Source organism: Pelobates fuscus, chromosome 4 (genome assembly GCF_036172605.1).
Source record: "Pelobates fuscus isolate aPelFus1 chromosome 4, aPelFus1.pri, whole genome shotgun sequence".
In the NCBI taxonomy this organism is placed as follows: Eukaryota; Metazoa; Chordata; class Amphibia; order Anura; family Pelobatidae; genus Pelobates; species Pelobates fuscus.
The window spans coordinates 284,821,190-284,845,609 of record NC_086320.1 but is presented as its reverse complement, the minus strand read 5'-3'; the positions used below and the strand labels follow the sequence as shown (position 1 = coordinate 284,845,609).

At 39.3% G+C, this 24,420-nt stretch overlaps 1 protein-coding gene across 4 annotated transcripts in view; it reads left to right on the top strand.

Annotated features, from left to right (window-relative positions):
- DNAJC13 (DnaJ heat shock protein family (Hsp40) member C13) overlaps positions 1-24,420 on the top strand; it is a 189,560-nt gene that overhangs the window by 18,728 nt on the left and 146,412 nt on the right. For all 4 annotated transcript variants that reach the window (XR_010090773.1, XM_063452169.1, XM_063452170.1 and 1 more), the window contains exon 2: positions 20,984-21,064. Coding sequence is in view for 3 of the 4 variants with exons in the window: in XM_063452169.1 (XP_063308239.1) it covers positions 20,997-21,064 (68 nt within the window). In the remaining variant the exon portion in view is untranslated. The remainder of the gene's footprint in view (positions 1-20,983; positions 21,065-24,420) is intronic.

Here is a 24,420-nt window from a genome sequence, read left to right as displayed (position 1 = left end):
CGTTGCATAATCCCACCACAACGCCAATGTACCCATTTACACATCCAGTGTAACCCTCCCTGTTACATGTGTTTTATTCCAATGCCCTATTTAAATGGTTTCTCTAGCCCTTTTTTATTTTAATAGATAGAATATTGCCCTGTGGCTTTGTTATATATACTCTGTCCCCCCCCCCCCCCCCCTTTTAAAAGCAATTTCAAATACGTTTTAATCTCCATAATGCTAAAGTTCCAGATTGCAGCTTGGCGCACCCTTGTCTCTCATGGCAGCTACGCCGACGTCCAATCCATTGGAGAATAAGGAGAGGGGAAAAGGGAGTAGGAAGAATATAGCAGAGGGTATAGGTAGGGTTACAATCTTTGTGGGATATCCCGCAAGTGGGTAACAGTTACGTCAGTCTGCAGAGTGCAGTGTGTAAATAATGCACAGAATTGACATTAGGCAGCCAAGAACAGAGTTCCAGGCTGTCTGGCATGTGTGCCTGGGGCTCAGCTTGCCTCCAGCCTACAATTGCCAGTATCTCAGAATGTGTAGTGATTTAAGCTGAAATACTGCACATCCAGGCTTCTACCACTCTGACCACTTGAAAAAGGTGAAGTGGTCATGGTGGTTGGAGTATCCCTGCAGAGAGCTCTAGGGGTAAGGATTTCCCAAGACAAGTGGGCTAGTCTTATAAGACCAGGCATTAGAATAGGACCTGGCAGGTGTTTTTATAAAAACTATTAAATACTTTGAAGTTGTATCTATCTCTGTCTGTGTGTTTTGTTTCGTCATTACTAATTCACATGCTCTAAACAATGTGAACGGTTAAAATTTCTCATGTTTGTGGAAAAAAATAATTTTGACATTCTTCCTAAATGGATTTAACCAGAGAACATTTGTCTTGAGCAAAGGTCAGAATTTCATTGAAGCTGTGAAGCAATGATGAGTTTATTGTAATTTTATTTTAAGACACGGACGATCATCTTGTGCATTAAAGCGGCACTGTCATGCCGAACTTACCTTTCCTCAATCTCTTCCTCTTCTCCCCCTCTCTCGGGATCTGTTATTCTTTTCTTCCTGTCTTCTTTAGTTTTCTTTAAAATCTGCGCAGGGGTGGGGGCCAGGGGGGGAGGACAGTAGGTCCCCCCCTTATTGTTTTATCAGGGCCCCCACCCACCGCTCAGGGGTGGGGGCCGGGGGGGAGGACAGTAGGTCCCCCCCTTATTGTTTTATCAGGGCCCCCACCCACCGCTCAGGGGTGGGGGCGAGGGGGGGAGGACAGTAGGTTCCCCCCCCCCCCTAATTACCATTTTTTTTTTTTTACAAAGAGCAGCCACAGGCTGCTCACTGTTTAGTGGACATGCCCCTACTTGCGGTATAGCGAGTAGGGGCATTGGGGAGATTTTAATCTCCCTTGTGCTATTATGGGGGTCATATTGACCCCCATAGAGTGAGGGGGGACCTGGGGGGCTTATGAAGTGGTGGGGAGCTCTGCTCCCTGCCGCTTCTATAGTTACATATTACAAGGAGGGAGCTGCACGCCGGTAGCTCCCTCCTTGTAATAAACTGAACGAACAAACGAACACTGATACACAGTGTTAGTTTGTTCATCTGATTTTTTTCTATTCATTCATTCGTCTGTCTGATGAATGAATGAATGAATAGGTGAAATTCCCGTTCGCATGTCCAGGTGTTTCACTGGGCATGTGCGGGAATCTTACAGTCTGTGTAGTGTGGGTAGATGACGTGTCCCACAGGGACTTCACCTACCCACACAAAGATGGCGGCGCCCTGAATATAGATCGGGGCAGAAAATAAAGAATAAAAAATAGGTAATGTGGGGGGCTTAGGGGCATTTGGGGGTGACTAGGGGGTCGATTGGATGTAGTGGAGGTGGGAGGGGGGTTAAAAAAAAACAAAAAAACGGGATTCGGCATGACAGTGCCGCTTTAAGTATTTCTTTACTCCCAGCAGCAAAGAACAACTGAGAACACAACCTCACATACCCAACCTATCCAGATGTCTCTCCCACTATAATGTAAATAGTCTGCAAAAGTATCATTACAGATTTGCAATTCTGTAATGTATTGTTCATTAGCTTGTTGGCTGATGTGCTAGGCAAACATTGTTTTTCACTATTTTCTGCGGGCTAAATGACTCTTGGTGTGTTCAGGCCTACTGAGTGTGGTTGAAGTGAGTTAATGATAACTTGGTAATTGGTTATCTTCTCTTCAAATAATCGCTGGAATCTCACAGGTTCATGGTTCTTTAGTTGCATCCTGACTGTGCATTTCGTACACTCCAGTGATTTTTGAAGTACGGTACATTACATTACATTAGTGAGCATTTTGCCTGATGTGTGAATTCTAAGACTGATGCCATGGACACAAACTATTAATGCAAGTCAAGCACGAAAAGTGCAGAATTATGCATGCTTTCTGCAAAAATACAAAGAATCTTTTTGCACAGTTGTGTGTGTGATATTTTTTTATTTTTCTCTTGAATTAAAATGCAGTTATTCTCCCATATAAATATGTGCAAGAACTGGGTTCTAAAACATCTCATCCTCTTCATGAAATGCTTTAATCACTTGAGATTTGAGATTCATAATGTTGGCGTTCATTTAAAACAAGCATGTCAAACTCAAAGGCTAACACTGGCCAAATAAACAAGGTTTCAGTTTATGTGGGCGGCCAAAAAAACAAAAACTTCAGTTTTCATAGAAAAAAAAAAGTAGCCTAACTGACACTGGACGTCCTCACGCTCGTAGGGCTTCAAAGTAAACAAAAGAGCTAATTTTTTTTTAAGGAGATATGTATTTATTTCAGTCCAACTACCTTAAAATATTAAGAAAAGTTTGGTAATGGGACTGAAATGGTCAATGTATGCTGTTGTACAGCTGTAAAAAACAAATGCTGTTATCTTGTTGATTTTGAAGTCCTATAAATGTGTTCTTCACTTTGGCTGAGATTATCAACTTGATGATTTCAGCCAATCCAATGCTTTCCCATAGGGGAAAATTTCCCATGTGTGGCAAAAAGCTGCATGGCCAATCAGCATCTCTGTGGGGAGCGTTTAGCCCCTCCATGCAGACCCAATCAAATACACTGCCCCCTCCCCCCATTCTAATACACTGCCCACATATCCAATACATTGCCCCAAAATCCAATAAATGGCCCCCCTTACCTCCACTCTAATACACTCCCCCTCCACCCTAATTAAATACACTGCCCCCCCTCGTAGCACTCTAATTTAATACAATGCCCTCTCCCTAATTTAACACTCTGCCTCCCCTCCCACCACTCTAATACACTGCCCTCCCTCCTCCAGATTAATAGATTGCCTCCCCCCACCACTCGAATACACTGTCCCCCTCCCTCCCCAATTTAATACACTGGCCCCCTCCCTCAAATTAGTACACTGCCCCTCCCTCAAATGAATACAATGCCCCCTCACCCCCAAATTTAACACGCTACACAGGAAGATCGGCTCGGTCGCCGGTAGGCCTCAGGTTAGTGTTGTGGGTTCCCGGTCAGTGGTAAGCTTTCGGTATTGGGAGATTCCCCCGGGTGTCCCCAACTCCTCTACACTCCAGAGTGCACTCATGCAGGTTTGGGGGGGGGGGGGATTTTACCCCCTAAATGTGTGCGTTTGAACAGGAGCTGATTCTAGGCTTGACCGCTCAAATATATATATATATATTTTTTTTTTTAAATTTATTTTAATTGAGCTGATACCTCTCAACTGTCCCTATTTAGGAGGGACATTTCCTATTTTGGACATAAATCCCTCTTTTCTATCCTAATGTCTCTTTTCTAGGAGTTTAATTTTTGGTATGTCTGAGTGTATAATAGTCTGTGTAAATAAAATACTTTATGCAATTTAAATGTAATTTAGTACAAGAGCAAATTATTAGTAAGTCACCTAAAATATCTCAGAACAATCCCCCTTACCCTTTGACTCCCATACATATCAGAAGGCGTTGAATCAGATATCTAAGACTCGTAGCTCAGGCCATACTACTATATTCCATGGTCTCTTTTAAAATGTAAAATATGTGCTTGGCTATGTATGTTTTTGACAATCTGCACCCAATGTGCACTGATGCCATCAGATACCATGCTCAATAATTATTGTTATATTTTCCTTTCACCCCTTACCATCCCTTTTTTTTCCTGTACCCCTGAAAACATAATAAATATTTGTCAAATTGGAAAAAAAAAATCTCAGAACAGCCTTGCTCTTGGGTACACCCCTAAAATTTAAGTGCCCAACTTTGTTCATTTGAAATGTTGGGAGCTATTTAATTACTACTGTTTAGGGGGTCATATTTTCTAATGTTTGTATAAAGCAGACCATATATTTTTTTCAAAAGTAGCCCTGAAAATATTTAAATTAGCATGCATTTTATCACTTTTAACCTTAATAATAGCATTGCTGTGAGAGCATCAACTGACACACAATCAATGAATGCTTTAAATTGCTTGTGGAAGTGTATATTCTGCCCTTGCAATATGCTGAACCAGAGTGCAGGCCACAGGCTCCCAGAGTACCATCCATTTGTGTTTAACCCCTTAAGGACACATGACATGTGTGACATGTCATGATTCCCTTTTATTCCAGAAGTTTGGTCCTTAAGGGGTTAAGCTACTCAAAACTAAGTAATGCTGCATGCTGGCACTATAAACTCTACAGCTGCAGGGGTGTGGATTTAAAAAAAAATAAAAAAATACTGCATTTTCTGGCATCATCCAGTATAAATTCCACATTCCTGATTTGGCTGTAGTAGTTATGGTGCTTGGAGCACACTTAAAGGGACACTATATAGTGTCTTTCTCCCTAGCTCTAAATAGGCATGCCCCCGTGAACCATAAAATTTAGAGAAAAATAAAGCTTTTGATTCAAAAAAATTTAAATCGGTGTTTTTTACCTCCCTACTACCTGCGTTGTCACGAAGGAGGCATGGCCTCCTTAATGAAGGGCCAATCGTGGCAGAGAAATGAGACATAATGCCCCGTTTTACTTGGTCAGTGCAGCAGACAGTGTCATGCTGACAGTAACGAGATGTGTTCCTTTAAAAGCACCCTTTTAAGTGTCTGTTCTACTTTTTTAAAATAAAATACTTACTGAACACTGTGGGATAAAACCCTTGCTACCTAAAAGTACAGTGAATGCTCTCAGTAGATAGCTGCTTTATTATAATCGACTTCTTTGTTTTCCAATAACCTGTACATTTACAGGAACATCCTTTTGACTTTTTACAGGAATGGGTTGCGTTTGATTATGGCTGGTCAGCAAATATGCTGATTAAACAGTTATACCTGTAGACAGAAATGCTGCAAGCTGTATTTATCCTTCTTTCCACAGGTAGAACGCAAGGGAAAAAGAGACTGTTAGTAACTTTATCAATGTTAGTCTTACAGTTTAGTATTTCCCCCCCCGAGAAATGTATAGAAATGTATAGTGTTATGGTACAGATAAAGCTACAGTATCAGACATGTGTATTAGTACCAAGAGGTGCTACTATTTCCATATGGAAAGCACAGACGCGTGGATCAATAACTGGGTTCCGACAAAGGGGGGCAGCAGCAAGCCTAAGTGGTCAAGAGGGGATGGGGGGGGGTACCTGCAACAGTTTCTTTGCTTATTGTGCGTGAGAGCAACATCGGGCTGAAGTGAACATTGATACTTCAGACATTTAGAGTATGTCCCCTCTACGGGGATGCTTTGGTGGAGGAATCCCACTTATTCCAGACTATTTGCCAAAATAGGTGGTTCACTGGGATTTTTATAGCTATTCTTTTTAGTTTACTCGTTTGTGTGATGTTGGCGATCAATTCACTATACCGCGAGTAGGGGCATGTCTACTAAACAGTGAGCAGCCTTGTTAATAAACAAACATACTATCCGGCCCCCACCCCTGCGCGGCGGGTGGGAACCCTAAATAACAATAAGGGGGAGACACCTATTGTCCTCCCTCCCCGGTCCCCACCCCTGCACTGTGGGTGGGGGCCATAAAGATAAAGGGGGGGGGGGGGGAAACGGCCAAGGGGGGGGGGCGGTGGGGGGAGGACAGTAGGTCCCCCCCATTATCTTTATGGCCCCTACCCGCCGTCCAAGGGTGGGGGCTGGGGAGGAGGACAGTAGGTCCCCCCCATTATCTTTATGGTCCCCACCCACCGCCCAGGGGTGGGGGGAGGACAATAGGTCCCCTCCTCTCATTATCTTTATGGCCCCCACCCGTCTCACAGGGGTGGGGGCAATAGTTTTTTTTTTTTTTTTTTTTTTTTTACGGTGAGCAGCCACAGGCTGATCACTGCTTACTAGACATGCCCCTACTCGCTGTATAGCGAGTAGGGGCTGAATTTACTAATACTAAGTAATCTTTACTTAGTATTAGTAAATTTGGCTGAAAGACCAATTTAGGTCTTTCAGCCTTTTAGTAGATAACTCCCTGATACCGTGGGAATTAGGGAGCTATCTACTAAGCGCGGCAATGAATAGGATCGGGGTTTCATTCATTCGAATGAAATTCCGATACGAACAAAGTCCCGAATTGCATTCTAACACGAATGGAGAAACTGTTAGAACGCAAATTCGGCAGTTTTGCCGGCGTCCTGTCTAAGTGACAGGAAGCATCGCCGGAACAGGGAGGAAAGGTAAGGATTGTGGGAAAATTGCTGTGACCATCTGAAACGAAGCACACTTTGCTCCACCACTGGTCATGGCGTAGGAAACCTCCATAAGAGAAATAATCTGTTAGAGCAGATAGGAAGGAATGAAGAACAGATCCTGAGAGAGGGAGAGAAGAGGAATCGATTTGAGGAAAGGTAAGTTCGGCATGACAGTGCCGCTTTAATGCTTCTTATTTCGTTCCAAAAGTATTCACCTGGCTCAGTGGGTATTACGTCAATCTTCTCCGGCAGCGGAAATCTCATTATTCCATTGTGTGTGTGTATTCTGTATCTGTCGTCAGAAAGATAAGGTATATGCTCAATCTATATTCTTTGCTGTATATTATGTTCTGGTGTGCTGTTAACCCCTTAAGGACACATGACATGTGTGACATGTCATGATTCCCTTTTATTCCAGAAGTTTGGTCCTTAAGGGGTTAAGAAGGGGTCGCACACACGTGTTTTTAGAGCAGCTTTCATTCATATCTCTTTATATGTCTCTAGTGTGACATCCACAGGTGGTTGTTTCCAATAATTATTTTTGTTTATTGTATTGTATAGTTGATATCCATTTCTGATTAATAACCAGTAATTAGTAACCAGCATGTGTTACATAAGTGTAGCTAAAGTTCAAATGTCCTTAGTGCAACATGTTTGTAGAAGCTAGTTTTTCATCCAGAGCATACACAATAATATATAAGTAACCTATCATTATGAATAAATCCTCTTTAGCCATTTATTAGATTTGTAATCAGAGATAGGGAATCCAAGCAGCTGGTGTAAGAGTTAACGATTCATGCATTTTCAACTGTTGATTTTGAAAGTCTTATGAATTGGAACAGTTACAGTCGTTATCAGTCCTTATCGTTTTGTGGTCTGTTAAGTTTTTGTGACACGCGCATCGAGGTTTTGAAGTAGAACTATCACATGTCAGATTTGTGCTCACACATTTTTTCACCAATCAAACTAGGAACATTGTTTAACTTGGCTGTTTTATCATTAAATGTGCACTTCCCTTGTCAATTTTCCCTAATTCTTGATTTATTTCATAAGCATGTTCATTTATTAAAGCTAGTCATACTTTTTAAAAACAAACAAACTTTATTTATAATTCAAAATGCCCTATTTGGCACTAGTAACTAGGTATTCCACTCCCCCCTCCCCTCTATTTATTGTAAAAACTCTATTAAATTAGTTTTACCTTTACCTGGAATCCAGTATTGGGAAAAGTTTCCATTGCTGGTCTCCAAGCCCTGTCCAACCTTACTCCTTCACTCTCGGACGTCCACTCAAAGGCTCCTCGTATAGAATCATTTGATTGGATTGAACTGACCGGCTCAGAGTACATGTGCGAGTAGTGTTGGTTGGACCAAGGTGGAAATTTAATTTTTGTTATTATATATTTTTTATTTTTTTATTATAAAAACCCAATGACTGTCTATGTAGGAAGGCCGGGAGTGCAATCTGACGACAGATTAAATTTTTCTGCACACAATTAAAACTAATATATATATAAAAAATGAAAATCCAGCGCACTCACTATATATATATATATATATATATAGTATATATACACTATATATATATATATATATATATATATATATATATATATATATATATATATATATATGCGATTATATGTTTTTGCATTTTTCTGTTTGGGCCAGAATAATTGGCTTCATGCTGACACTGATGAGGCGTATGCAGTGATCATAGTGAATTTAAATCCCTGTGCTGGGCTGTTCAGGCTACGCATTGCTGATCATTCTAAGTGTTATGTTTTCCTATGCCAAAAGGACAGTGTAAACAAATTATATAAAAAATAAAGTAGCTTTCTCTGACTAGACTTATCAAGTAAAATTGTATTCCTATTAGAATCCAGCCAGAAAAGCAATTGATTCAGAGGGAAAAAAAAAATGCCAGAAATCTTTAGGTAAGTGAAAGGAATAGAATGTTATCTTTAGGTGGAAAACAAAAGGTAATTACAGTATTATGAATTCAGTCCATAATCCTTTGAGTATAAACCAGAATATAAGCCAGAGTTTGAAACTGTGAATCATTCTGAGAATATCACTTGGAGAGGCCAAATAAACTAGCCAGAGTTCTTTACCATACATCAGTCCAATAATTGGAATAACCAGAGAGAAAGCTGTTAATCAAGAGCCGGCTCAGAGGATCAGTCCTAGGAGATGCAAAAGCCAGTAGTCCATCACAGATTTAGGAGAGATTATGTGAGGATCCGGATTGTGGAGTAGAGATGGGGCCCTTAGTGAAGGAACCTGGAAACAAGGGTTAAGCATATGCTCTCAGATAAGAATTTGGGCATAACCTACTTTTCTACTTTTGGAAATGTAATGCATTTTGGGGTAATTTGAGCTTCTGAACGGCTATAATGATCCAGAATTCTAACTGCAAAAATGTAAATGACCTGGTCTTGCATATAGGGTACTGTAACTTCACAAGATAGTGGCAAAGGCATACATTGGATGTAACACACATCAGGTTTATGAAATGCACATTAAGAAATATTGTTTTACATGGTTGTTAAAAAAAAATAAATAAAAAAAAGCACACAAACACAAATGGGTCTCCGTTCAGCCACAAAACTGTAAAAAAATGTAAATATAGTGTTTTGATGTATACAAAATTAGTCGATGACACCACAAGTAAAGTGGTGCTTTCAGATACGTTCAGCTAAGTTTGAATCTTTCCTCTCTTTCATGTGGTGCCTGTGCTGGTTGGTATGATCGCCAGACAGCAGGTGTTGTGCAATCGTTTTAGATTTTCCATTTGCATTATTTCCTTTTCCACCATTATATTCTAGAGATTGTTTTTCCAGTTCCTATCATCTAACCATTTCCATAATGGAATATGGTTGTTCTATTTTCACATATCATGTGATTTTTCTTCTTGTGCCCTCTTCTGCTTTTAAAGTTTTATTTTATTAATTTTAATCATAAGCAGATATTTATATCGATATCTGCATTACATGGCAGCAATAAGTGGCAAAATAAAATTACAAGATGTATGTTTCCCATTAAAGGGACACTCCAGGCACCCAGACAACTTCTGCCCATTGGAGTGGTCTGGGTGCCAACTCCCACTACCCTTAACCCTGCAACTGTAATTATTGCAGTTTTCATAAACTGCAATAATTACTTTGCAGGGTTAAGTCCTCCCCTAGTGGCTGTCTACTAGACAGCCACTAGAGGGCACTTCTTGGTCCATAGCACAGGTTTTCTGTGCTATAGCGTCGCTAGACGCACTCATGCTGTGTGAGGACCTCCAGCGTCGCTAAAATCCCCATAGGAAAGCATTGAAAACATTTTCAATGCTTTCCTATAGAGAGGTCTAATACGCCCGCGCGGCATTGCCGCGCATGCGCATTAGGTCTCCCCAGCCGGCGGGCGGGATCAGTCTCCCCCGCCGGCTGATGTGATGAAGGGGAGGAGCGGCGGCGGAGGAAGAAGCAGCGATGAGGGACATCGTCGCTGCCTTTCGTAAGTGACTGAAGGCTTTTTCACCCCTTCAGCAACTGGGTATGGGAGGTGGGAGGGAGAGGGGACCTGCAGTGCCAGGAAAACTAATTGTTTTCCTGGCACTGGAGAGTTCCTTTAACCTTTTCCCGGCCGAGAGCTCTTTAAAAAATAATATATAACTGCTCTGTTGGTGCATACTTTACAGTAAAAGTAGTTAGGAATAGTACAGTTCTCCAATGGAAGTCTTCTGGTGGACCATGATTGGTGTTTTGAAGAGGTTGTCATTGAAGAAAGGCACCGGTAATTATTTTCTTTTAGAAGAGGACACAGGGTGGATATAATTTAAAGCGGCACTGTCATGCCGAACTTACCTTTCTCCTATTGATTCATCTTCTTTTCCTCTTTCATGATCTGTTCTTCTTTTTTTCCTAATTGATCTTTAAAACATAAAGAAGGGACTATTTTGCCTTATGTATTTTTCCTACACTTGCCCAGCTTTGACCCAGGGGAGGAGTTAAATCCCCTCTATTTCCTGTGGTCAAAGTAATTTTTCCACAATACTCACCGCTCCTCCTGCTGCCTCATTCACTGTTTGAACGCCGGCACAACTACCGAATTTCGCGGAACTACGCAATTCGATACTTTTTGTTGAATTAATAAAATTCAGATTCAGTGCCGCAAGTAGATAGCTCCCTAATTCCCACGGTAAAGATTACTTCGTATTAGTAATTAATGGAGGTTAAAATCTCCCTTCTGTCCCTACTTACTATAGTGAGTAGGGGCACGTTTACTAAACAGTGAGCAGCCAGTGGCCACTGCTCATGGGTGTGGGCTGGGACAATAGGTCCCTCCCTCTTATTATCACTAGGGCCCCACGCGCTGCTCATGGGTGTGGGCCGAGTGGAAAGGGACACTATGCCTTCCCCTCCCCCCCCCCCCGCTGATTATTTTTATAGGTGCCCAACTAGGGGCACTTTATTAGAATGTTGGGGCGTCTTTTTTTACAACAGTGACCTCACTGTTTAGTAGACAAGATTTTAATCTTTACTTAGTAAATTTAGCTGAAAGACCAATTTTGATCTTTCAGCCTTTTAGTAGATAGCTCCCTAATTTCCCTATCTACTCGCGGCACGAATAGGATTGGAATTTCATTCATTCTAATTACATTTCCCAACCGAACAAAAAGTACTAAATTGCATTCCTAACATGAATTGACAAACTGTTCTTATTCTATTAGGACGAATTTCGGTAGTTTCGCCGGCGTTTAAAGGGCGAATGAAGCAGCAGGAGGAGTGGTTAGTATTGTGAGAAAATTGCTTTGACCACAGGAAATTGAGCTCATAGGTCGTAGCTGGGCAAGCGTAGGAAAAATACACAAGACAAAATAGTCCCTATTTTGTCTTATGTTTTAAAGGTGCACTATAGAGTCAGGAACACAAACATGTATTCCTGACCCTATAGGGTTAAAACCACCATCTAGCCCCACTGGTCCCCTCATGCCTCCCTAAATATAGTAAATCTTACTTGTATTCAAGTCTGGAGCTGCTTGCTTTGTCACGGTTTCCTTTAGAACTGCCCACTGCCTGCTGACATCCGCAGAAGTGGTAGCCTGATCCAATCATAATGCTTCCCTATAGGATTGGCTGAGACTGACAAAGATCAGGGGCAAAGCCAGCACAATTCAAACACAGCCCTGGCCAATCCGCATCTCCTCATAGAGGTGAATTGAATCAATGAGTCTCTGAGGAAAGTTCAGTGTCTGCATGCAGAGGGAGGAGACACAGATCCCGAGAGAGGAAGAGAAGGGGAATCAATAGGAGAAAGGCAAGTTCGGCACGAACTATTTAAATCGCTATTCAGTAAGAATCCAATTAAATAAAGATTTTTAATTGTAAAGACTCACTCTTGTTGGTAGTTATAATCTTTAATAGTTGCAACCAGATGGAGATTTTATATTTAGATTAGTAAAACAGCTATATCAGAATTGATTATTTCAATAGGTTAATCCCTCATGTTTGGAGAACTACCTAAATTGTTTTATTAAAGTTAACAATAACATTATATAGCATACATACACGTTTGCTTAAAGGACCACTATAGTGCCAGGAAAACATACTAGTTTTCCTGGCACTATAGTGCCCTGAGGGTGCCCTCACTCTCAGGGTCCCACTGCCGTGGCGCTGAAGGGAGAGGAAGGGGTTAATCCCTTACCTTTTTTCCAGCGCCGGGCTCCCTCGGCGCTGGGACTCTCCTCCCTCTTCTGATGTCATCATCTGAATGCGCATGCCAGGCAAGAGCCGCGCACCCATTCAGCCAGTCCATAGGAAAGCATTCTCAATGCAATGCTTTCCTATGGACGCTGGCGTCTTCTCACTGTGAAAATCGGAAGCGCCTCTAGCGGCTGTCAATGAGACAGCCACTAGGGGCTGGATTAACCCATAGGTAAACATAGCAGTTTCTCTGAAACTGCTATGTTTACAGCAAAAAGGGTTAAACCTAGCTGGACCTGGCACCCAGACCACTTCATTAAGCTGAAGTGGTCTGGGTGCCTATAGTGGTCCTTTAAACATCAATGCTTCATTCTCTTTTTTTTGTTCATAATCTGGAAAAGCAGAACAAGCTTTCCTGCTTTATTGGGCCCCAGACGATTTTTCAATTTAGAATGAACACGTCCATCGAAAGAGAATGTTCTTTCGACTCCAGCAGACCAGGCCACTGTTAAAAGTTAAATCATTACTTTAACAATTTATAAATTCAAGTGCTAAAGTGACTTTCACCAGTCTTATGATGTGACTTTCTTTAAAACCTCATGAGCAAACACCTATTTCTTGAATGGTTCCAGGTTACCCCAAATCTCTGAAGTTTATTATAGTTGGCAGTAGAGAAGGATGATTGCTGGATACCCATGTCATGACTAACTCCTCTTCTTCAGCACTTAAGTTTTGACCCTGGTACTGGATATTGACAATGTTTGCAGGAAAACAAGCTTGATATGGTGCTTGTAAAGCTTGTAATTCAATTCTGAAGTGACAAGATGCCATTAAAATAAATTTGATTAAAAGAAAATGAGAGGACAGCACTGGAGTAGGGTGAGATGACATAGATTTGCCCAAAAAGGTGGATATTTAGATGGAGTCCTTTTTAAAATTTGTATGTGACTAGATATACAAGATAGTTTGTCATTTAGACGAAGGTAGTAGTATAGAAGAGAAGGAGTAAAGGTAGAGCAAAAGTGACCAAATGGTATAAAACTAATCAATAATGGAGGGTAGAAAAATCAAAGACTCCAAGGTCCAAGGCAATGTATTATGAAACTGTATATACTTGAAGGAAGAGGGCAGTCCTCTCCATGTATTGGCAATGAAGATTCTGGTGACACTGCATACTAAGCAGCATCTTCTTCTTTTTTTTTAAATTGCATTTATTTATTTAAAATGAATACAAAAAATAGAAGCATGTCCACTCAGGATAATTTATTAAAGGGACACTATAGTCACCTGAACAACTTTAGCTTAATTAAGCAGTTTTGGTGTATAGAACATGCCCCTGCAGCCTCACTGCTCAATCCTCTGCCATTTAGGAGTTAAATCCCTTTGTTTATGAACCCTAGTCACACCTTCCTGCATGTGACTTGCACAGCCTGCCATAAACACTTCCTGTAAAGAGAGCCCTATTTACGCTTTCTTTATTGCAAGTTCTGTTTAATTAAGATTTTCTTATCCCCTGCTATGTTAATAGCTTGCTAGACCCTGCAAGAGCCTCCTGTATGTTATTAAAGTTCAGTTTAGAGATTGAGATACAATTATTTAAGGTAAATTACATCTGTTTGAAAGTGAAACCAGTTTTTTTTTTTCATGCAGGCTCTGTCAATCATAGCCAGGGGAGGTGTGGCTAGGGCTGCATAAACAGAAACAAAGTGATTTAACTCCTAAATGACAGTGAATTGAGCAGTGAAATTGCAGGGGAATGATCTATACACTAAAACTGCTTTATTTAGCTAAAGTAATTTAGGTGACTATAGTGTTCCTTTAATATTTATTATTTATTTTTGTAAATTTAATTTTCAAATTTCCTTTTTACACTTCTTTAAATGTGGCCTAGGAAATGAGGCAGATGTTCACAGAATTAAGTTAATTCTACATAATTAAGGTGGTGCAGAAACTGTATGAAGAGAGGCAAATCTTTGTAGACTACTTTTTTAAGCACTTTAACTGAAATATCTCCCCTTTTGTTTCTCCTACTCCAATACATTGTGTGCCCTAGCTATGCCAGGATTTAACTGGCATGTGATATCCGTTGCTAAATTTGTAATAAACATTTAAAAGAAAACGAGGTAGCACCTGGGGAAAAAAGCTGAAAGTTTACAAGTCATTTTTCAGTGTTGTCACCCCCACCCGTGACCGTTCTCATTTGAATAATTCCTTTGTTCGCTTTAGCATTAAAAACCTTTCTCTATAGTCTGGTGAATGTTTGCTGTTTTAATTTTTAATTTCCTTTTAACCAACCTTATAGCTCTGCTACACACAAATTGGTATTTTATTCCTGTCAGATGTTTTTCCTTATGTGAACTGTACACATTCATAGATTTTGTGAACTCACCGTATCCATGTCAATATAAATGTAGAAATATAGCATGTTGCCAAATCTCCCTTGTGTCTTCATGTTTGTACGGTCATGCTGCTGTCTGCAATATTTTGTCTTGCAATGCATTCAAAAATGGTTAACCGTAATGCATCCCATCAATGAAATTAGCAGAACCAACTGTCCCAGTAGGTATATTGTGAAAAAAATCTTCTGCAATTAATGTAGTAATTGCATCCAAATAGAGTGGATGTAACATGTATACAGTTTACTTATGTTTCCTGTCTAATCAGTCCTTGCCATATTAAAGAAACATAATGCTGGAAGTGACCCTTATATTTGTATGCATTATAGAGGTAACACATTAAAAAGGGACCCTATAAGCACCAAAACAACAACCTGTTGTCCAACTGCTCAATTCTCTGACATGCTGGAAAATAATTATTACTTTGCTTATGCAGCCTTGGCAAAACCTCCCCTGCATGTGACCTAGACAGTGTACCTACACATAAAATTGCGCATTCTGTTTAATTTAGAATTCATCTCCTTCTGTGTTAATCACCTGTTAGAGCCTATAGGAGCCGACTGTGTGTGAATAAAGTCCAATTAACAGAGTAGGAGATTCAAAATTAAAAATCAAATCTTTGAAAGTAAACACACTGTACTCTAATTAAAAGTAAAAAAACACCTTTTTTTCACTTTGGTTATGTGAGTCACAGTCAGGGGATGTGCGGCTAGGCCTGCATAAAGAGAAACAACAGTGATTTGATTCCTAAATGGCAGATAATTGAACATTGAGACTGCATGGACATGATCTAGACACTAAACCTGATATTTCACAAACTGACTTATTGCAAAGGAGGCATCCTATCACAGTACCACACTTGAATTCACTGACCCATTTGTTTCCACAAATGTTTGTAAATGCAGCCTGCATGTACAATGTGAATAATTGCATACACTTGTGCAATGGGTTTCACAAAATTGCTGTGTTATATGTTTATATGCTAGCTATTCATCTCTTGCTTCAAATAAATGCTATGTTCATATTTTGTTAATGACAAAGCTAATGTTGTTTTGGTGCTTAGCATATCTGTGTAAAAATTACAAATAAACAAGAGAAAATATATGTAATCCCTTCACTACAGACTACTTTGTCATTAACAAAACATGAACATAGCATTTATTTGAAGTAAGAGATGAATAGCTAGCATATAAACATATAACACAGCAATTTTGTGAAACCCATTGCACAAGTGTATGCAATTATTCACCTAGCCATGCAGGCTGCATTTACAAACATTTGTGGAAACAAATGAGTCAGTGAATTCAAGCGTGGTACTGTGATATGATGCCTCCTTTGCAATAAGTCAGTTTGTGAAATATCACCCACAGTGAACTGTAAGTGGTGATTTTCTAGGAATTCCACGCTCACTTGTAAGTGGTGTTATTGAAAAGTGGAAGCGTTTAGGAACATCAAGCAGCAACTCCGCCACAAAGTGAAGACCACGTGAAGTCATGAGACAGGCATTATATCAGAGACCAGTGAGTCTTGATTGGGAAATGTGTTCCTGTACTAGCTGATAATCATAACTAGAGTATAAATGAGCATGAGTGAGCCTTTATGGACTAGATTTAATTGGCAAAATACCAGAAAACAAAAACTTTTATGTTTGATTTAGGTAGTGAAGCAGTTAAAGGCAATTACTATGGAATTTTTTTTTTCTTCTCCCGCTTAAGAGGTATAAGTATCACAGCCGCATGCATTTTTTGCATTCTAATAACCTGTTCTAATAGCTTAGACTAAATATATTTATTTTAGGAGGGGTAAATTAACAAGATTAGGCACTTGCATAGTAATAAACAGTTTGTAGCGTATGGGTACCTGCTAAGAGTTGTAAGATGATTAGTGCAGCTACCTGTGGACTCCTTATTTGTAATCTTTACCACTATGTTCATGGCATAGCTGCATAGTTCAGTACTCTATGGCATTTTAAGACAGATCTGCTTGAAAATATTATTGCCTAAAAACAATGCTAAGAAATGTAAAAATATTATCTTCTTTATATAGAGCCATTGCAGTCTGATATGTAAGGAACAATTGACGACAGGCCATTGAATTATTAGAAAAATAATGCTAACTTGAGGTGGTAAAACCGTTACACCTCGGGTGTGCATTATTTTTTTCCTAATAATTCAACGGCCTGGAGTCCATTATTACGCTTATACTACATTTACCACACCTCGAAACATTGTGCAGATGATGTATTTCAAGAAGTTTGTCAAGTTTTTGTCATTAAAACACTCTTGTATGTAGGACTAATTTCTTATGCAACTGTAATTCGGTCAAGACCTGTCTGGAACTACTTTAGCCGGGCGTCTCCCTGAAAATAATGCACACCTTAGAATGTTCGTTAACCAATCAGATTCAAGCATTCAACAGCCATGTAGTATAAAACTTAATAAAACAAACATGTTCATAAGCATTCAGTGATCCCTTCATGTATGAGCAGTTTATAGCTCCTTACCATATGAATATATTACTATTTTGGACAAAAATGGTTTACACAACTGGTGATATTGGATATATTGAATAAAGCAACCTGGATCTTCATTGTTCTAGTTAAATCGGGATGTGTGAATCTGCACAAGGAGAAAGAAAGCTCAAAGTTCAGGTCCTGCACCCTCTGTGACCAAAAAAACAAATTATTACTCAATCAGTATGACAACAGCTTCCTTTTCAAGATTCCTCTATGGTTGACAATAATTTAAAAGTGCTAATGTATGCAAAAGCTACTCCTAACCCCTCTTTATCAGGAAAAATAAGAATTTTCATTTCCCAGGATTTTTATGTTTACTTATTAAAGAATAAGTGTGTGTGTGTGTGTGTGTGTGTGTGTGTGTGTATGTGTGTACGTGTGTGTATTTGTAATGAGTACAACATATAAAACTAAAATTTAGAATGTAGAAGAAAAATCTTTTATTCTGCTTCTGAGTGTATCCATATTGGCTTCCTGTCCGTTCTGTTGTGAGCTCAGTTTTTTTTTGTTTTTGTTTTTCCTACTGGCTGCAAAGTGCAGACAACAAGAGAAATTAAACCATATTTCTATTTTTACATATACATTATGTGCCCTGACTGAGCCTGGATTGTGATGTCATTTGCTAAATATTGTGTTTCAATTTTAAAGGAAATTTGTATCTGTAATTTCTCTGGAATTTAGACCATAGAATAAAACATTGAAAATCGCCTATAATTTGTGTGAGCTTTTTCTTCATGAGATGCTCTTTTTTATTTATTTATTTATTTTTTATTTTTTATGAGTTTAGCAAATCACACCATAATCTAGTTCAGACAAGTCGTTTAATCAGAGTTTAGTGGTTAACCCTGCCAATGTCCAGGTCTAAGCAGGATTCCAAAACCTTCTAATATTACATTTTGTGTCAGGACAAATCTATTAAGGGCCAAGTAGATTGGGCTAATGCAGGGCTGAACAATATGTAGATCCCAAGATGTTGTAGACCTACAACTCCCACGATGCTTTGTCATTCAAAATGCATTCCGAAGGCATGCAAAGCATCATGAGAGTTGTAGTTTTACCTGGGGATCTACATATTGGGAAGCCCTGGGCTACTACCCGGGGCAACTAGATTTTTTTTTCCAATTTATTTATTTTCATTTCCACACCCCTGCACTTCAGAAATAGGCAGTAAGCATTGTATTTAAAATGCAAGTAAGTGACAGTTCCCATTTAACACAAGTTATAGATGGTTTATTTAGTGGTAGTATATTTAGAGAAATGACAGTTCTCCTTTACAGGGTTACTCCAAGTGCCATTCCAATTTCAGTAATTTAAAGTGGTCGAGGTGCGTATGTAGCATTTTGCTATGAAGCCTTGCACATATGGAGATTAACCCCTCTGCAGCCGGAGTTGTAACTCTCTACTTCTGGCAGCGTCATTGGGACGTCATTAGTCAGCCTGGATAAAGAGTGCTGTTGTGAATCCTGTGCGTGTTTGTTGTCTTGATGCCAGCATGCACAGCATGTCCTCCTCCATGATATCCCTCTCTGACAGCACCCTCTCTGACTGAGGAAGCGTGACATCAATTTAGGAAGATTGGGCTGCAGGAAGAACTGGGCTTCAGTTCTGGAGCAGTGTTTTTTTTGTTCTGTTTTTTTGTGGGGAGGGGGTGTGTATGGGTATGGTTGCTCTGACCAAAATCAGTGTTTTTATGTTTAGTTTTTTAGTAACTTATCAACTTTTAGACTGCCCCATTATCCTAGAGAACCGCACACAAATAGTCTCCGTCACAAATGCTTGAAATAACTAAAAAGTTCTTCTAGTCTGAAAACATACAAATGACTCAAATTGGCCAGTTCCACTTACAAAAAAATAAAAAATAGCTTTTTATTGAGCATTTATGTAAAAAAAAACAAAAAAACACAACAAAAAAACGCCACACTGCACCAATCCTTATCACCCCAGAAATGAATCCATACATTTTTATGGGGAACGTTCAGCGTCTCCATGCCGAGCTGTGCACAGTGCAGCACTAAAATAGAAAACACTCTCTGAGTGACTGCCACCAGAGGTGATAATAGGCAACAATGTAAACACTGCCCTTTTCTCTGAAAAGCTTGTAGGGGACAGTCTATAGACACCAGAACCACTACATTAAGCTGTAGCAGTTCTGGTGACTATAGTGTACATTTAAGAGTTTACTAACAGGACAGCGGAGGGAAGAGAATGGAGGAGAGTTATGGGGAGATTTGGATAGGTGACCCATGTATCCATTATTTTATAAAAATAGTTCCTCAACCTTTAAAAAGAGACACTGTGGTCATTCCAACAGTGATTGCACCGGTTTATTATTCACTTAACATTTTTTGTATATAAAATTATCTTATATGGCCAAGACACATCTATTGTGTTATTTTACTGAAATAAGCTCCAATCTGATTATCTGATTTTGTTGTAATGCGTCAGAAAGCTCTGAATAACACTATTACTCGCCAAACAGTAGGTTTCTGGATCCGTGGATCTGAAAGCTGTAATAAGTAGAACAGTTTGTAATCCATGATTATCAACCCCAGTGTTTGTCTGACCTGCTTCCTTACCAGCGAATTAATATTCGGTTAATACATTCACAAAGGGTACTTTTTATAGCAGCTGGATACAATACAAAATACTGTGTAGATTTTACAAACTATGAATTGGGAGTGAATCTGCTTTTTTAGGGTCCAGTTGTTAAGAGTCCCTCTATGTCTCCCAGTTTTAACTTTTTCTTTTTTTGAAGTACAGGTACTCGGCAAACCTTGACTATACCACTCCTTGTAAAATCACCTGTATTTAAGCTGATTCACATACCCCTATTTCACTGTATTTGGCCACTCCAGTAATCTGCATCTTGTGTTGAGAAGCGCTACTGAGATGAAACACAAACTATGATTAAAGCGTCACTGTCACTGTATTTGTAAAGACCCCTCCACTGTGACATCTGGTGGGGGGGCAGGTAAAGGCGAGATTTACTTACCTGAACATGTCCCTCGCGGGTGCCACCATCTTCCTCTGTCTAACTCTTCAGCGATAGCTCCTATCATAGAAACATAAAATGTGAAGGCAGATAAGAACCATTCGGCCCATCTAGTCTGCCCGATTTTCTAAATACTTTTATTAGCCAGGAACTAATGAAAGTATTTAGAAAATCGGGCAGACTAGATGGGCCGAATAGTTCTTATCAGCCATCACATTCTATGTTTCTATCATCGGAGCTGACGTCACTGCTGTATTCTCACACATACAGTATTATGGTCTATGGAGGATCCAATGAGACCACAGGATTCTCAATACACTGAGCCAATTCTCTGCAGTCGTCACTGGTGAAGGTTGTCTGGATTGACTCTGTAACTCTGCCCAGAGTTTAAGAAACCTAGGCACTGGAGAAATACAGAGTAGTCCCTATTTTGTCTCTGTATATCTCTTGACTGGATTGTAATTTCAATAAAATTAGTATTTCATTTTCATTTCTATCTTCATTAAATGCACTTTATTTTTATTTTTTTGAGGTGGGGGGGGGGGGGGGGGGTGACAATGCCGCTTTAATACATGTTGAATACATCTTAACACTTCTGAGAGCAAGCTGTATTTCAGAGGTGTGAGATTTTCTAACTCCGCAATGTACTGAATGTATGAACTGGATAAACTGTAGTATAGATTCTCATGTATTGATTGATAATTGAAAACATTTTTGTTCTTTATTTTTTAGGCCTCCATGCAAAATGAATATAGTTAGAGAGAACAAGGATCTGGCTTGTTTCTTCACTACAAAGCATTCCTGGAGGGGGAAGTAAGTACTGTGTGTGTGTTTCCTTTTTTTTTTTTTCTTTTTTACTTAGCAAAATTAACTGTTCTTCTTGCATTTCATTGTTAATTAGGATTTGTTCTTGCAGTGTTCGCTTGCTTACTGGTTCTATATATTGTTCATTTAAATATATGTATTAATGTCCATTGACATACGGATCTAGGCCGGTGTAGGCAACCTTCTATGCTCCAGATGTTGCGGACTACATCTCCCTGAATGCTTTTACAGCCATAATGCTTGCAAATCATCAGGGGAGATGTAATCCACAACATCTGGAGTGCTGAAAGTTGTCTTCCCCTGATCGAAGAGGATGGAGTTCAGTGTTTTGGCTTGGGCAGTTACTTAGGTGGATTTATTTGTTTTTGTTTCGTTCACATTCCCCTTTGACCTGTTTGGTTTTTCTTTCTTATTATAATAACTTATATAGTATATAGACTAAAAAAAGACTTCAGTCTATCGGGTACAGCCCTTTAAACATTGGATTCCGCTGTTGATCCAGAAAAAAGCACCCCCTCCGCCCCCACACCCCCAAATGTGAAGGGATTTTGAGTTTGCCAAATAAAAGGAAAAACTTTTTCTTGACTCCAAAATGTCAGTCCAGTTCCTTCCTAGATTAACATATGAACTTGTTATATCCATCAATATGTTTTGTTTTTTCCTCCAAAGAGGCATCCATATTCTGTGTACCAGGGCATTGCAGATTTCCACTACGATTCACCACGCGTGACTCATGGCCTCATGAGAAATTGTATATTACTCCCCATATGGAAGTACTGAGATGATTATTTGCTGTAGTGTATGCATACTAAAAACAGGGTTCAAATTTCTAATCACCGGTAAGCCACTAGGGAATAGAACGTCAGTTCTTGTGAGAGTGCTTAAGGGTTAAGGATTTAAAAGTGTGCAGCTTTCTGGTCCCGTAGTATAACATCACTCCATCTGGCTACAGTGACCAGCAACGTGCCAACCGTTCCTAAGAACCGTTCCTTCCACACAGTACAGGTATTGGGGGTCCAAGGCAGTCTCTCCAGAGCCTTATTTCCATCCTCCAATAGCTTATTGGCAATATAGTGATTATAATGTATGTATACATTACAACATCTTACTAGTTTTTGATGTTGAGTAATTTCCAAATTCTCACAAGTCTGAAACATCCTATTTTTTTCATCTGAAGATAAAAACCATGCGGAAACATGTTGTAGACAGATAGGAGAACTGATTCAACGTCTTGTTTTATGAATTTGATATTTCTATAAAATTATATTCTATAGTTTTATAACTAGTGTTAACACACTTTTAAAAAAGACACTTCAAGCAACATAAAACGTATTCCCCAATATTGGGAAATGAAGAGTGTATTAAAAAGCGTAGGTCTTAAAGGGACACTGTATGCACCATAAACCGTATAGTTCATTGATGTGGTTATGGTGCTGCACACCTTTGACTCTTTGGCTTAGTTTATTTGCCTTTCTGTCAAACAGTCTGTGGGCAGTTAAACAGAAAACTAGACTCTCCTTGTCATCAAAAACCCATAATGCTGCAGCTACTGAAATAATACTTCTCCCTTTTTTTTTCTGTCCAAAACCATCCATCTTGCTTGGCAGTACATTTGTGACCTATCCTTGCCTTTGGTCGGAACTGCATGGATAATGTGAAAAGTGTAACTCCTCCTTATCAGAGTAACTGCATAGAGAATGGGTTTGGTGTTGAAGAGAACCTGATCTTTCTAGGCCTAATAAAAGAGCAGGGAAAGACACTACTAAAACCAGCCAATAAGGTGTAGTGATTATGGTGCATAGCGTCCCTCTCTTATTTACTAAAGAAATAATTTTCTACTTCCACTCAATTAACACAGATTCTAAATTGTATATTTTTCTGTCAGCATTCTGCATGTTGGTTTTCATTAAACCACAATTCATATTTCAGTGAGTAGACCTCTTAATGTTATTATTCCAATGCTTTTTTTCATTATCTAAGTAGAGCAGTATTATTTACATTTTTACCACTCATATGCAGATGTCGCTTGTTTTTTTTTTTTTTAATGTTTATCTATCATGAAACATACCAATGTAACCGTTCAACAATTTTTCTGCAATGTGTAGACTAAACATAAAACTAAATCATTTTAACTGCAGATTCTCCTCAAAAGAGGTTACTGACCGCTTTGAGCTAGTTGAGTTTACCTAAATAGTGAAATATAAAGTACCTTGGACACATCAGTTTTACACCTTCCAATATTATTTACACATTGTTTTTTTTTTAAATTTATTTATAAAACCAATGCCATACTCTCGCTATAGAGTTGCAAAGTGAAGCAAGAGCAGTACTGTGTGGAAAGGGATTATTCTAAATGTTAGAAGAAGACTGCAGGCAGCATAAGCACTTCAGTGAATTTGAAGTTGTTGTGGTGACTGGAGTCTGTGGGCACTAATTCACGCATCTCTTCAAAATGGTTTACTCGTCCACCTCTCACCAATTCATTCAAAGGATTGGGGCAGTGATCGTCTGTCTGAGAGTGTCAACTGAGCACTTACAATCTCCTACACCTGGTACGGCATGAAGTGGAACATAGATCCACTTTTGCCATATTATGATGGAAGGCCAGAATTCTGGCCAGAATTGTTATTAAATTATAAAAATACCATTTAGTAGTGATGCAGGACTCTGCACCTAGGAAATCCAGGCACAATGTCCACGTCAGTCTGCTGACATGCTTATGGTGCCTGCAGTGTTCCATTTTGAAGATTCATTTCTTTTTTAAAGGAACCCACCAACGTTTAAAAAAAAAAAAAAAAAAAAAATAATACTCTGTTTTAACACGTGCATTTTTTACTTTGGTCCTTTTAGATTGCAAGGCGCCCACCCCACGAAGCTAAAAATAAACATTACTTTTCTTTTTCTCCAGAAACTAGCTCTCTCACTGCTACTTTACTCACAGTAGTGACAATACTATTCCCTTCCTCACAATCAAATGCATCAATCAAACAGGGGAATGCTTCTCATAGGGAAGCAGTAAACAAATGCTTCCATGTGGGAGCTCTCACATCTGCTTGAATGATTGTTCAAGTGTAGTGAATCAGAATGGATATTTCTGAGAGATTTCTCAGCACAAAAAATCTTACTAGATATAAGTACACATACTCCACTTCCGAGTTATATATGGGTAACCTAACAGATTCTGGAAGTTCCTGTCTTGCAAGGAATCATTGGAGACACGTAAGTGTCTGAAGAATGTAGAAATTGTAGTTCAGAAAGTTAGTTGTGTACAGACAGTTTGCCAAGAAGTAAATGGGAAGTTAAAGTATGTTTTTTTTTTTACTGGAGTGATACTACTGTACTTT